The sequence below is a fragment of the Cyprinus carpio genome, chromosome B1, assembly GCF_018340385.1.
Source record: "Cyprinus carpio isolate SPL01 chromosome B1, ASM1834038v1, whole genome shotgun sequence".
NCBI lineage: Eukaryota > Metazoa > Chordata > Actinopteri > Cypriniformes > Cyprinidae > Cyprinus > Cyprinus carpio.
In genome coordinates, this window is record NC_056597.1 from 16,627,749 (window position 1) to 16,640,546 (window position 12,798).

Below are 12,798 nucleotides of genomic sequence, written 5' to 3' on the forward strand. Positions count from 1 at the left end.
GAAGTGAAGACCAGGAGACTCTTGGGTAATCTTCAGCAAATTCTTTATTGAGAACACTCTGCTTAGTGCTGCAGTCATCAAAACTCTAACCAAAGCAGTGATACTTTGGAGTTTATATACATTTCAAGGGGGAGGGATACATAAAGGTGGAGACAATTTAAACAAAGCAAGCAAATGGAATCAGGAAAATGCCAGACACTGGCATTTTCCCAGCCTTGATCTCATCAGTATAACAGTGTCATTTAAATACAGAAGTGCCTGACAGTATCACCCATACCTTCACATTATCATAGAAACAAAGGCACAGCTGTGCCTTGAGTTTATGGTCAGGAAGAGCATAAAAACAAAAGGTCATTATCTCAAACACTTCATTTTCCTAATTTGATCTTCTTGTATATACCAGCTTTATTACCTCAAAATGTATACTATTATATTGGAACCTAAATTTAAAATTTTATAAATTTGTAATCCCACAAATATTTGCTGTAATATGCTGAAATGCTTGTCATTGTTTAACATGCAATGAAATTAGCAGCAGATAATGGGAATGTGCCTGATGGTGCAACAGAATGGTGTTTTCTCTTGATGTGGTCACAAGTCTTCACGTGACCAAATGTTCAGACTTGTGCATATACATGCTTGCCAGACATACCTTTCAAACCTACTCAGTACATGCAGGGCAACGCTCTGGGAGACTTACAGAAAAACAAGTTGCTTGCACATACAGTAGATAAAAATCAACTTTCACTTTTTATAGAACATTTAAATCCCCTTCACCATTACCAGGGAAGTTTAACTAAGTTCTAAAAATAATTTGCATTTAATTAATTTTCATAATTATAACTAATGGAATGAATGTTATTATAAAAAGAAAGACACATTATCTATGAAACATAGTGTTTTCTTTTTTTAATATCCCAAGATCAAGTCAAGTCACCTTTATTTATATAGTGCTTTATACAATACAAATTGCGTCAAAACAGCTTTACAGTGTCAAAAAGGAAAGTAGTTTTGTCAATAATGCAAGAGGACAATATTGTCATTTTTCAGTTAAAGTCGATTAATTGATGATTCAGTGATATCATCATCAGTTCAGCTCTCTTCCAATAGTGTTTGTGCAATCAGTCAAGCGTCCCCACCTAAGTTGGCAGTGGCAAGGAATCAAAACTCCATCATCGATTACAGAAAAAGGCAAGAGAAAAAAACCTTGGAAGAAACCAGGCTCAGTCGGGGGCCAGTTTTCCTCTGACCAGAAGAGACCAGCATGGTGTGGTTTAATTCCAGGCTGCAACACAGGTAAGTTTGAGCAAAGGACTCATCTGGTTCCTGTGGTCTTGTCCCAATAGCCATCTAATTGATGTGGTCTTCCCAAGAGATCTGTCTCTGGGGCGCATCTTGACATGGTCTTAGGTGACATTCAGGGCTGTCGAGTTCATCTCTAGATGCTGATCCACCATCTGGTCTGGATATAGACTGGATCTGGATGGCTATGGTGACCTCGGAATAAGAATGAAAGAAACTAAGATTAGTGTAGATTACATTCTTTTTACGATGTAGCAAATGCATCGGGTGTTATGGGAATGGTTCCCAGTTCCGGTTGACCTAATTAATGCAACCTAACATAGCGTTTGACACTGTCTATCATAACATACTTCTACAGAGACTGGAAAACTGGGTCGGGCTTTCTAGGATGGTACTCAAATGGTTTAGGTCATACTTAGAAGGGAGAGGTTATTATGTGAGTATAGGAGAGCATAAGTCTAATTGGACGTCCATGACATGCGGAGTCCCACAAGGCTCAATTCTTGCACCGCTCTTGTTTAGCCTATATATGCTCCCACTAAGTCAGATAATGAGAAAGAACCAAATTGCCTATCACAGCTATGCTGACGATACACAGATTTACCTAGCCTTATCGCCAAATGACTACAGCCCCAATGACTCCCTCTGCCAATGTATTGATGAAATTAATAATTGGATGTGCCAGAACTTTCTTCAGTTAAACAAGGAAAAAACTGAAGTTATTGCATTTGGAAACAAAGATGAAGTTTTCAAGGTGAATGCATACCTTGACTCTAGGGGACAAACAACTAAAAATCAAGTCAGGAATCTTGGTGTGATTTTGGAGACAGACCTTAGTTTCAGTAGTCATGTCAAAGCAGTAACTAAATCAGCATACTATCATCTAAAAAACATTGCAAGAATTAGATGTTTTGTTTCCAGTCAAGACTCAGAGAAACTTGTTCATGCCTTTATCACCAGCAGGGTGGACTACTGTAATGGTCTCCTCACCGGCCTTCCCAAAAATATCATTAGACAGCTGCACCTCATCCAGAACGCTGCTGCCAGAATTCTGACTAGAACCAGAAAATCTGAGCATATCACACCAGTCCTCAGGTCCTTACACTGGCTTCCAGTTACATTTAGGATTGATTTTAAAATACTTTTACTCATTTATAAATGACTCAATGACCTAGGACCAAAATATATTGCAGATATGTTCACTGAATATAAACCTAACAGACCACTCAGATCATTAGGATCGAGACAGTTAGAAATACCAATGGTTCACACAAAACAAGGGGAGTCCGCCTTTAGTTACTATGCTGCCTGCAGTTGGAATCAGCTTCCAGAAGAGATCAGATGTGCTAAAACATTAGTCACATTTAAATCTAGACTCAAAACTCAAATGTTTAGCTTTGCATTTATTGATTGAGCACTGCAATGTCCGAACTGATTGCACTGTATTTTACGTATTCACTGTATTCTATGTAAAATCATTTTCTATTTTTAACTGTTTTAAATTCATTTTAAATAAGTCAATTTTTAAATCATTTCCAATGTTTTAAAATAGCTTGTTTTATGTTTTAAAATTGCTTGTTTTATTTCTGTTATTATTCTTCTTCATGATTATTTTACTTTCTTTTATGTAAAGCACTTTGAATTACCATTGTGTACGAAATGTGCTATATAAATAAACTTGCCTTGCCTTGCCTTGCCTTGCCTTGCCTTGCCATGCCTTGCCTTGCCTTGCCTTGCCTTGTTAAGAATCTTTTTATACCGCCATCATATTAAATGCAAACACACACACACACACACACACACACACACATTGTGATACGATCTCATGATCTGTTAAAATTGTTTATTCTGTTTATTCTTCATCAACACGTTCTTGTTTTTATCACAGCCCCCATACAGAGAGAGAGACCCCCGAGAGAGACAGCGCGAGCATTACAGAATGCAACCTGATACTGTGGTCACGTACCACACACACACACACACACACACAGATGCGTCCGTAGATGATTTGGATATGAGAATGTGTATAAGATCTACAAACAAATTCTTCAGGGATCACATTCATCAAAGTTCAAACTCATCAATAAATTTTGTCATTTGCTGGCGACTACCTACTACTAATGGTCTTCTCACTGGCCTTCCCAAGAAGACCATTAGACAGCTTCAGCTCACCCATAAAGCTACAGCCATTATCCAGACTAGAACCAGAAAATCTGAGCATATCACACCAGTCCTCAGGTCCTTAAACTGGCTTTCAGTTACATTTAGGATTGATTTTAAAGTACTTTTACTCATTTATAAATCACTCAATGGCCTAGGACTGAAATACACTGCAGATATGCTCACTGAATATAAACGGAGCACTCAGATCATTAGGATCGAGTCAGTTAGAAATACCAAGGGTTCACACAAAACAAAGGGAAAACGCTTTCTGCCGTCTGGGGTTTGAACAGGAGCGCTTCACAATGATGAACTTAAACTCAGCGAATTGCCTCACAGACATGATAAAAAAAATAATAAAAAAAAAAATATATATAGAAAGCTTTAAATTACCAGCCTACTTTAAAAGGAAACAATTCAAATCAAAAATAGAAACTCTTTCATTATGTAATCCGTGCATTTCTCTTTAAAGGCACGTCCAGCAAGGAGATGGCCAGTCGTTTTTTTTTTCGTCACCATAATTGATGGATATCTAAAATATAAAAATAAGGAAAAGCCTAAAACAGGCCCGATTATAATTTTTTTTTTTTTTTTTATAATTCCGTACAATTAAAAAATAAAACACAAATTATAATGGCATATATAGCTATGTAAAACTTTGTCCTATAATTCAATACCTTCTTTATATAATTATATATTTATCACTTATCAGAATCTCACCCTAACATTCAAATTATTTACAACAAACAAATAAAAATATTATAATTCATCCAATTAATTTTTTTTTTTTTTCTTCTTCTTCTTCTTCTTACATTTCATGATCATAAAATTCTTCTTCTTCTTCTTCTTCTTCTTCTTCTTTCTTTTACTCAGGTCATGAATTCGTTGTATTCCCACTTGTAAAATAGCAAACAAATTAATTGTTGTAAGCTAACCCGATCTCATGAAAGTGCGTACAGCAAGGTTTTCTGCTTCTATTTAGCATAATATTTCTACGCAGAAATTGACTTTGGCATGCAAAAGATTGATAAATTCATAATTAATGGCATGGCTGGTTCAGTCGACAGAAATATGGGACACACTCAGGCCTATGATAACTGCTGAAATGTTTGCGGGGCGAATCGGAGGTCAGTCTGAGCGCTCGTGCTACTCACAGTGCGTACAGCCGTACACTTGCAGGCGCCACGGACTGATAAATGTGATAGTGTATTATGTGTAAGCCAGCAGATGTGAAGGACTACAATGTGATTTAAGCTCACTCAAGTACTGACAAGCTAAACCATTCAGTGCTTTATAAGAAATTTAGCAGTGTTTAAAATGTATTCGATGTTCAATAGGGAGGCAGTGCAGAGTTGACAGAACTGGACTAATATGGTCAAAAAAGGACAAAATGAGTAAATATGTTAAATGCATATATTAAAAAAATGCTGCAAATGAGTACAAAATAATTTTATTAAAAATATATTAAATAAATACATAAATATAAATAAAACACTCAACAATTATGTGAACAACACTCAATATTGAACTAACTGTTTTAAACATAACAAAACAGTAGGACTGTACCCATCGGTACAGCTTGAAATGTCAGATGTGGCCATATCAAATATCTTCATGCCCAACTTCACAGATGACCCAGACATTCATGGGGCTTTGCTGCAAAACAAAAAGGTATTTATTTAATAAATATGATGAGACCTGATACTTGTACTTTTTTTATAACTTTGGACATCTCAAACACATGGTGAGGCTTTACTGACACTTACTTGGCAATGATCTTTTCAATGACCTTCTTAACCCAGGGTGCAGTAGGGTCCAGACAGATCTCTTTCCCAGATATCTTCAGGGTGGCACTGTGTTAAAAATAAGGAGAAAAACCAGTAAGAACCCTGTTTTTGATATTACTGCATTAATCTGGATCATTATGGATTCATTCTGAGTTTGTAATCTGTAAGTGTTACAGCATTATTAGTGTGAAACTCACATGATCTCTGTGTCTTTACAGTGTGAGCTTGGAGGGAAGAGCTCCACACTCTCTATGTGTTTTCCAATGCGTCGACTCTCAGTTTCAATGCAGCGACAGCGTGGATCTACACCCAGTCCTCTAAGACTCATTCCTGAAAGCAAAATAATAAGTTAATGTTTGATCACATATGCATGACTTAAAAGTGCATTTGTATTAACTATGGTTAATGATTACCAATAAATATTACCAAATATTGCAATTCACTTACCTTCACCAGTGGTCAGGAATCCAAGGAAAACGATAACAGAGACTAAAAAGATTTTGCAGTGCATTCTGCCCAAGTAAATCTTTGATTAACAAACGGAAACCAACAAAAAGTAAATCTAGAGTTTGGTTGCTAGATGCTTGAGGCGTTCAGATCTGGTAAATACTGTCCACATTGTGGAACTTGCAGCTCTTTTAAAGCTCCGTCCTCCTGGATATGAGTCAGAGAGTTGTGCAATATTTCAGGCTGGGAAAGTTTGTGCTGATGTCAGGAGCGTGTGAGCCTCATTATGTCATTCATATGATTAAGAAAGTGCCAGTGAGCTTTAGGAATTTTAGAAGTAATTCCATTTGACATTCACATTTCATGAAAAAAAGTTAAAACATATGATCACACTTACAAATCAAGAATTTTGCAAGTCATTACAAGTAATGTTGTTCACGCAGGTGTCAGCTTTATTCACTTTCAATAACTGGAACAAATACATAAACAAACTGAGCCACAAAGTTTTCAAACTGGTGTCCAGTAACCTCACAATGGGGTACAAATGGTTCCATGAAAAAAATCAGGAGAAAAAAATAATGCACATATAATTTTGTAGTCATGTATTTATTATTTACTTTATTTGTTGTTATTTATTTAATATATTTATTATATATTTATTTATTTAGTCTTTTGTAAATGTTTTTTTATTTTCTGTTTATTTATTTTTTGCATTATTTATTTGATATAAAAAACCCACTGAGGATCTCATTTATCCAACAGTAAAGTAACTGCATAAAAAGTTTTTTTTATAACATATATTATTTTATAATATTATTTTAATAAACATTGTTATATTATTTTGCAAATTGCTACAAAAAACATGTAACACGTAAAATGCAGTGCAAAGCTTTGTGTGGGACACAAACTGATCAATATTTTTTAAATTACCCATCTGATTGAACCGATAATCTGACTTTCCAGAGGAAGAGGACATGTTTGATTAGTTTGCTCAATCCTATTTCCCATTACAAAAAAATATTTCTGGAAAGCTACTGTTAAATAGAAAGCTGCATTTCTGAAATTCTGAAGTTACTCCCCCACAACATTTTTCCAAGGTGATGTCCTCACAAGTGACGATCCATTTTCTGTTTTAAGGAATTTCTATCACGTACCTTCCACCAATATTCCTTTTCTTTTCCCTCACCATCTTCTTCGTATGCGCTTATTTGAACGTTAGGGTTGCATGCCTCCAATGCCAATTAATGAACTCACTTGCACTTTCCGAGGTTGTCACCCCATCAGTTTTTTTTTTTTTTTTAATTAGTGTTAACATGTTGAGAACTGTTATTGTTGTACCTGAGTTCACATTGTGATTGATGGTTGTTTATGACTGCATTTTCTAACATTTATTTGCTTAAGAAAAAAAAAAAAAATACAGACTGCTGCCAAACCACAAATATGTCTCCTTTGGGAAAGATTTTATCCAGAATTGCAAAATGTTTGCTTAAAAAAATTAAACAGTCTCATTGCAGTCTCAACCTATTATTTTAGAAGCACAATAGAAAAGTTGCAGTGTTAAAAAATAATCAACAAAAAATAAACTACAGCTTGTCCTTAATTATAGCATTGCAATGAAGTAGTAGTTTGTAATTCACAGTAGTTTGCAATTTACTGTAATGTTTCCCTACATTTGAATTGTTCCCACTTTAATTTAAGGTCCAGTTTGTGCCATTAGTAAACCATTAACCATGACGTTTGCCTCAATAAACTCCTCATTTGCTGTTTAATAGTTAGTAAGGAAGTTGTAAAGTTTAGGTATTGAGTATAGGGAAATAGAATATGGTCATGCAGAATACGTGTTTTAGAAGTATTAATAATCAGTCAATATGTTAATAATAGCATGCTAATAAGGAACTAGTTAATAATAAGAAGTGGTCCCTATACTAAAGTGTTACCATTGTTCCCAACAAGAGAGTTTTGTTTACAGTTTTCATCTGTTAAGTGTGGTATACTGAATAATTCTCTTAATTATAATTATTATCATCACCACGCCTTCTTCCTCAGAAAACTGGATTGTTTCCCTCAAGAGTTTCAAGAAATCTTTCCAGGAGAGTTTTGTATGTATGACTTGACAGTTGAGTTTTGTAATTATACTGTAATGAATCTCTCTGTTTGAAAGAGGAAATTTTAGGAGGCAGGAAACTATGAAATACAGCTCTTGTAGTCTGAATCTGTCATAGATCATCTTACCTGATAAGGAATGTGCTGTATGGGTTTGCCCACAATCAAAATACTATTCTTCCCAGATACTTGCATAATAATATATTGATTACACAGGATCTTGTAAGGGTAAAATTAATTTAAAATGCAGTCATATAGACCTTTCAGTTTATTATGTCTTATAATAATAATAGTAATAATAATAATAATATATTTTACTGTTTTTAGTCTATTTAAAAGCTCTAATCTGTTATTTGCATAGCTAGCCTACACATGTAATAAATGTTGATTTTTTTTGTCTTTACTAGATAAGGAAGAGTTGTATGTTTTCCCTTCAGTCCATTATCCTCATTGAGGAAATGTGAAAACGTGGAAATTTCCAAGGCAATCTCTTCAGATTGAGTGAGTCACACTTGTTTAGTGTAAATGTGTGTGTGCAAGATATTTTAAGTCCATGTGATTAGTAGCATTGTTTTCTCATCAACATGACAGATCGCACTATAAAACATGAGTATGGGTGGTTATTTCCACTAAATCCGACTGTTAAAAATTACTTTAATCAGTTTGAATAAACATCTTCTATTTGATTTAGCATTTGCAATAAGGTATCTGCCTTGAGTCAAACCCTGAAGCACTTTTTAGACTATCCACCAAAACATTACAGTTGAGTAATTGCTTTAGGTGTGGGTGCCTTTCTAGTGATGAAGAAATGCAGAAAGTGTGCTTCAGATGCTTAACTGTTTCACAGTAGCATTATCATACTCACTGCATATTCAGCCATTTGAATACATTTGACCATAATAGGCTTTACAAACAGGGTTGTGGAATCCTGGAATATTTATTTGGGAGATCTACATATGCTGTCATTTGCACTTTTAAAATGGAGAAGTTAAAAGTGACTATTGTTTGACTTTGAATTTCCTTGTTTTACCCTGATTACACAAAGATATGATGTGCATACTTGAGGAAATTGCTTAGGCCAGTGTGTCATTTAATAAAGACAGGCTAAATCCTCTGTAAACTGCAATATTCAGGATATTTGAGAGACATAGATGGTGTCAGTGTCTGTGTGTGTTATGAAATATGAAATAGTTGTCTGTTAACAGTTGGCTAAGTATTTTTAGACACTTAAGCCACAAACAATGTCTGGTTGAACTATTTCTAGAACTAGCTTTATTGAAACATTTTTGCAGTTACTTTTCTGGCTCAATCTGGACCAAAGGTGGATGATATCTAATCAGAGTACATGTAGCTCGTCACATTAAATGGTCAGTTCACCCAAAAATGAAAATTTTGTCATTAATTTCTCACCCTCATGTTGTTTCAAACCTGCAAGACCTTCGTTCATCTTCGGAACACAAGTCAAGATATTTTTAATGAGCTTTAAAGAGCTTTCTGTGAATGCCAAGGATTAAGGACATCGTAATTTTAACTGTCTAACATACTGTTTTCATTTACTATAGTAGGGAAGTATTCAGACAGATCCATAACCTAATTTCAAAGTGTATACCCATAATGCAATAGGCCTATCCATTTGTTCAGTTAAAGATCACTTCTTTCCTGTTTCACTTATTTATTTTTTTAAATCAAATTTCGTCTTATAGATGAAAGAACACCTCATTGAAATTGTTGTTATAGCTGGTAATTCCCATAGGTGCGCTGCCAGCAGAAAGCTGGAGGCATACCAAAAAGACTGAATGTTCCTGCAAAAGCTTATCCCAATGTTAAATCAAGGCCAGGATTTATACTGCACAAGAAATGCTTGTGGTCTTGTTTTATTCCAGTTTACAAGAAAAGATTAAAGCAAATTTATTGTGATGTGTATTTTAATTGTATGTTTTCTCTGTTTTCTGTCTGTAAAAACTACCCATCCATCTAGTTCTCCAGCTTGTCTATTGTTATACATTGATATTAGCCTACTATAACAAACTGTTGAGTTTTATGGTTTTGAACGGAGATAACACTCGACTCAAGTATAAGACATGACATGACATGACATATTTACTAAAAAAGCCTCTGTAAAATAAGGTAAGGCGATTGTGAAATTATGGCTTCTACAACAGTGCGCTCTTGTGTTCAAAACATAGAAGCACACAAGAGATTATTTCTCCGCGCTTGGGCATGCGTAGAAATGCCAGCTGAAGACGTGCGTCATAACAGTTCTCCGCTCTGGCCGCATATGTGCTTTGAAGTGATAGATTTTTGTGAGTGAATTATGGAATCTTTAAACACATGTCCGTATAAAGTAATAATTTGGATTGATTGATTGATTGATTGATTGATTGATTGATTGATTGATTGATTGATTGATTGATTGATTGATTAAATGATTTTTCCATTTATTTACAAGTAACGGTAGCCTACACCCTATTGTACTGTGCTGTACTGTACTGTAGGCTACACTAGATTGTTGGATTTTTTTATTTTTTCAACCTGCGATACAGTTTTTTTAATACCAGTTCTTTTGTAACGTTGTTTGTCTTTTGGCAGAACCATTACTGCTATTGTACTGCACTGTCAAAAAGTACTATACGGTAGGCCCAGTGTGTTTTTTTTTTTTTTTTGTTTTTTTTTCTTTCGTCAAGGGTGGTGGACACCATGATGGTTATCAGTTTTTAAACAAAGGACATCGTGAGAAGATATCTTGAAATGCATAACAGTAGGTTATTACAGAATAGAGCAAAATTTGCTGGCAATGTTGTTAAAGTTGAAGAAAATTAATATTATCATTATTATTTATTTATTTATTATTAATAGTAGTAATAGTTAAAAACTAAGAACTTCAGTTTCTCAGTGCACATTTGCAAATTTTTATCTATAGATTTTGTGCAGTTTGTTATAGCCTACTGTGACTTACTGTGATTTTTTTATGTATAAATAGGGACATTTTTATAAGATCAAAAACACTGCATTAAGTTAAATGTTAACAGTTTTAGATGGTGCTTTGCATGTTGCACACTGCAGCAATGTGAAATATCACAATATGGGTTACACTGTCAATTATTCATTTGACTTTATTGCTATAACTGAAATGAAGATTTATTAAGTATGAATATAAAAACTCTACAAGTGTATTAAGTTGTAAAGGCGGGGCATGGCTTTGAAAAGGAGGGGAGAAAGGGGGCGAGGTGCTGTATGCAAACACGTCCAAGAGAGATGGCAACGTCAACGCGCGTAATGATGAGCCCATGGAACCGTTGGATGTGAAAGCGCTTCTTCCTCCTGTTGGCGATCGAACCCTAGGTTTACATATCTGATCATCTGACACTGATCGGCGCATCTCACTTCAAGACACCAGGAACCGAAGCAGCAGCTAAGAAAGAAAAAAAAAAAAAAAAAACCTTCAAGTGCTCTCCTTTCGGTCTACAGGAGGGACGAGAGGAGACTGACAGCGCTTCCCCGCAACATCCTCTTCCTCGCGCTGCCGATTCCCCATCACAATGGCTCTGACCATCTGCACCAGATTCACGGACGAATATCAGCTATTTGAGGAGCTCGGAAAGTAAGTGCTGCAGAATCACTGCATTCCTGTGCATTTGTTATATAATATGCACGTCTAATGTTGCTGAACGCACAGTAAAATGATGCGACTGTGACGCGTCTTCTGTTTGACAGCTCCGCTATAATTGCAGCGAACGCTTATAATAACCTTGCCGTGAGCGCCTGATTACATAGTCTCTGTCTCAAAGCCCAGCGAGCTGCCAGCCCAGGCGGCATTCTTTGACAATCACGGGCGCGTTTGGGACGGAACGGAACGTTCCCAACGTGCCAGTGATGTCCAAATTGCAGTGTATGTAGGCACCGCTCTAGGTTTTGTGACGCTGCCATTGTGATCATCACGTCAGATATCCGAACAGCTGGTAGTATATAATGTACATTTTAGGGGGGTGGGGCTCTGGCTTTTTACCCCGGAGACAGAAATACTCATGGCAAGGCGACAACAGTGAAGACATACATTCCCGTGCCGTTAATTATCGCGTTGGGGATTCCTTGCGTTGCGTTTGACTGACTGGGGAGGGGGAGGGTGCGCAGAGGCCACTTCGGTGGTCCCGATCTGTACGGGTTTCAGGAGATACCTTAGTACATTTCCGTGTGTGATATATTTATCCCTACGTGCTGATGCGTTCAGATCTAAAATGTCCCAGATTGAGTTCGTTTTTAAGCCCATTTTGACCTTAAATTGAAATCACTAGAATAACAGTCCGTACAAAATATGATGTTGTCGAAACGTCTCTGCGCCATCTGCGCGGTGGCATCATGTATAAAGATTGGGCATCACAGCTTGGCTCCCCACTGTTACATAGAGATGTCTATTTTTCTATTTGCACCATTTTTTTTTTTAATTTCATAAAATATGCATATTATCATCATACACTGATTTATTTATTAACCGTATCTTCCAAAATAAGGCGAAACAAAAGATTTGGGGTGCATGTATTTTTGCATATAATTTTACGTTTTAATAGCCTTTCCAAACAACGTTTCTCTAGTCAAAAGTCAGATTGAAAGAGTGCGCTAAATACACGCACGCTTTATATAGCTTTTAACTGAGGAGGTTGCTATAGCAACAATACGCTGCTCGAGATTCCATTAGGATCAGTATGCCCTCACATTGACTAAACATGGGTGTGTGTGTGTATACAGTTTCTATAAGATAATTATAAAAAATATTCTTTAGATAAAATTTAGTTTGCACAAGGAAAGCACCTTTCCAGATAACTTATATGGTTATTCATATTTATTTATTTGACGCATTTTCAACAATATTTTACTGCAAAGGTATATATAATAACTTAAATATAGAAACTGTATCCATGCATTTTATGGTGATTTAAGTTGTTTTAAGTTAAAAAAAAAAAAGGCTACACAGAAAGACATTATTAAACATTTCCATCTCAGT

At 35.7% G+C, this 12,798-nt stretch overlaps 2 protein-coding genes across 8 annotated transcripts in view; one reads left to right on the forward strand and one right to left on the reverse strand.

Moving 5' to 3' along the window:
* Positions 1 to 4,896: 4,896 nt before the first annotated feature.
* Positions 4,897 to 5,865, reverse strand: cxcl8a (chemokine (C-X-C motif) ligand 8a). Its single transcript, XM_019099675.2, has 4 exons — positions 5,697 to 5,865; positions 5,447 to 5,579; positions 5,229 to 5,315; positions 4,897 to 5,118 (listed from the first exon to the last, which is right to left on the reverse strand). Exons 1-4 carry the CDS (start codon positions 5,758 to 5,760, stop codon positions 5,106 to 5,108), a joined length of 297 nt encoding a protein of 98 aa, XP_018955220.2. The 5' UTR covers positions 5,761 to 5,865; the 3' UTR covers positions 4,897 to 5,105.
* A 5,162-nt stretch (positions 5,866 to 11,027) lies between these two features.
* Positions 11,028 to 12,798, forward strand: part of camk2d2 (calcium/calmodulin-dependent protein kinase (CaM kinase) II delta 2) — a 35,881-nt gene continuing 34,110 nt past the window's right edge. For 3 of the 7 annotated variants that reach the window (XM_042716772.1, XM_042716775.1, XM_042716771.1), the window contains exon 1: positions 11,029 to 11,400. In XM_042716772.1, the coding sequence (XP_042572706.1) occupies positions 11,339 to 11,400 (62 nt within the window). In that variant the 5' untranslated portion in view covers positions 11,029 to 11,338. Of the gene's footprint in view, positions 11,401 to 12,798 lie in introns of all 7 variants that reach the window. The other 4 variants (XM_042716770.1, XM_042716774.1, XM_042716776.1 and 1 more) reach the window with 2 other exon arrangements.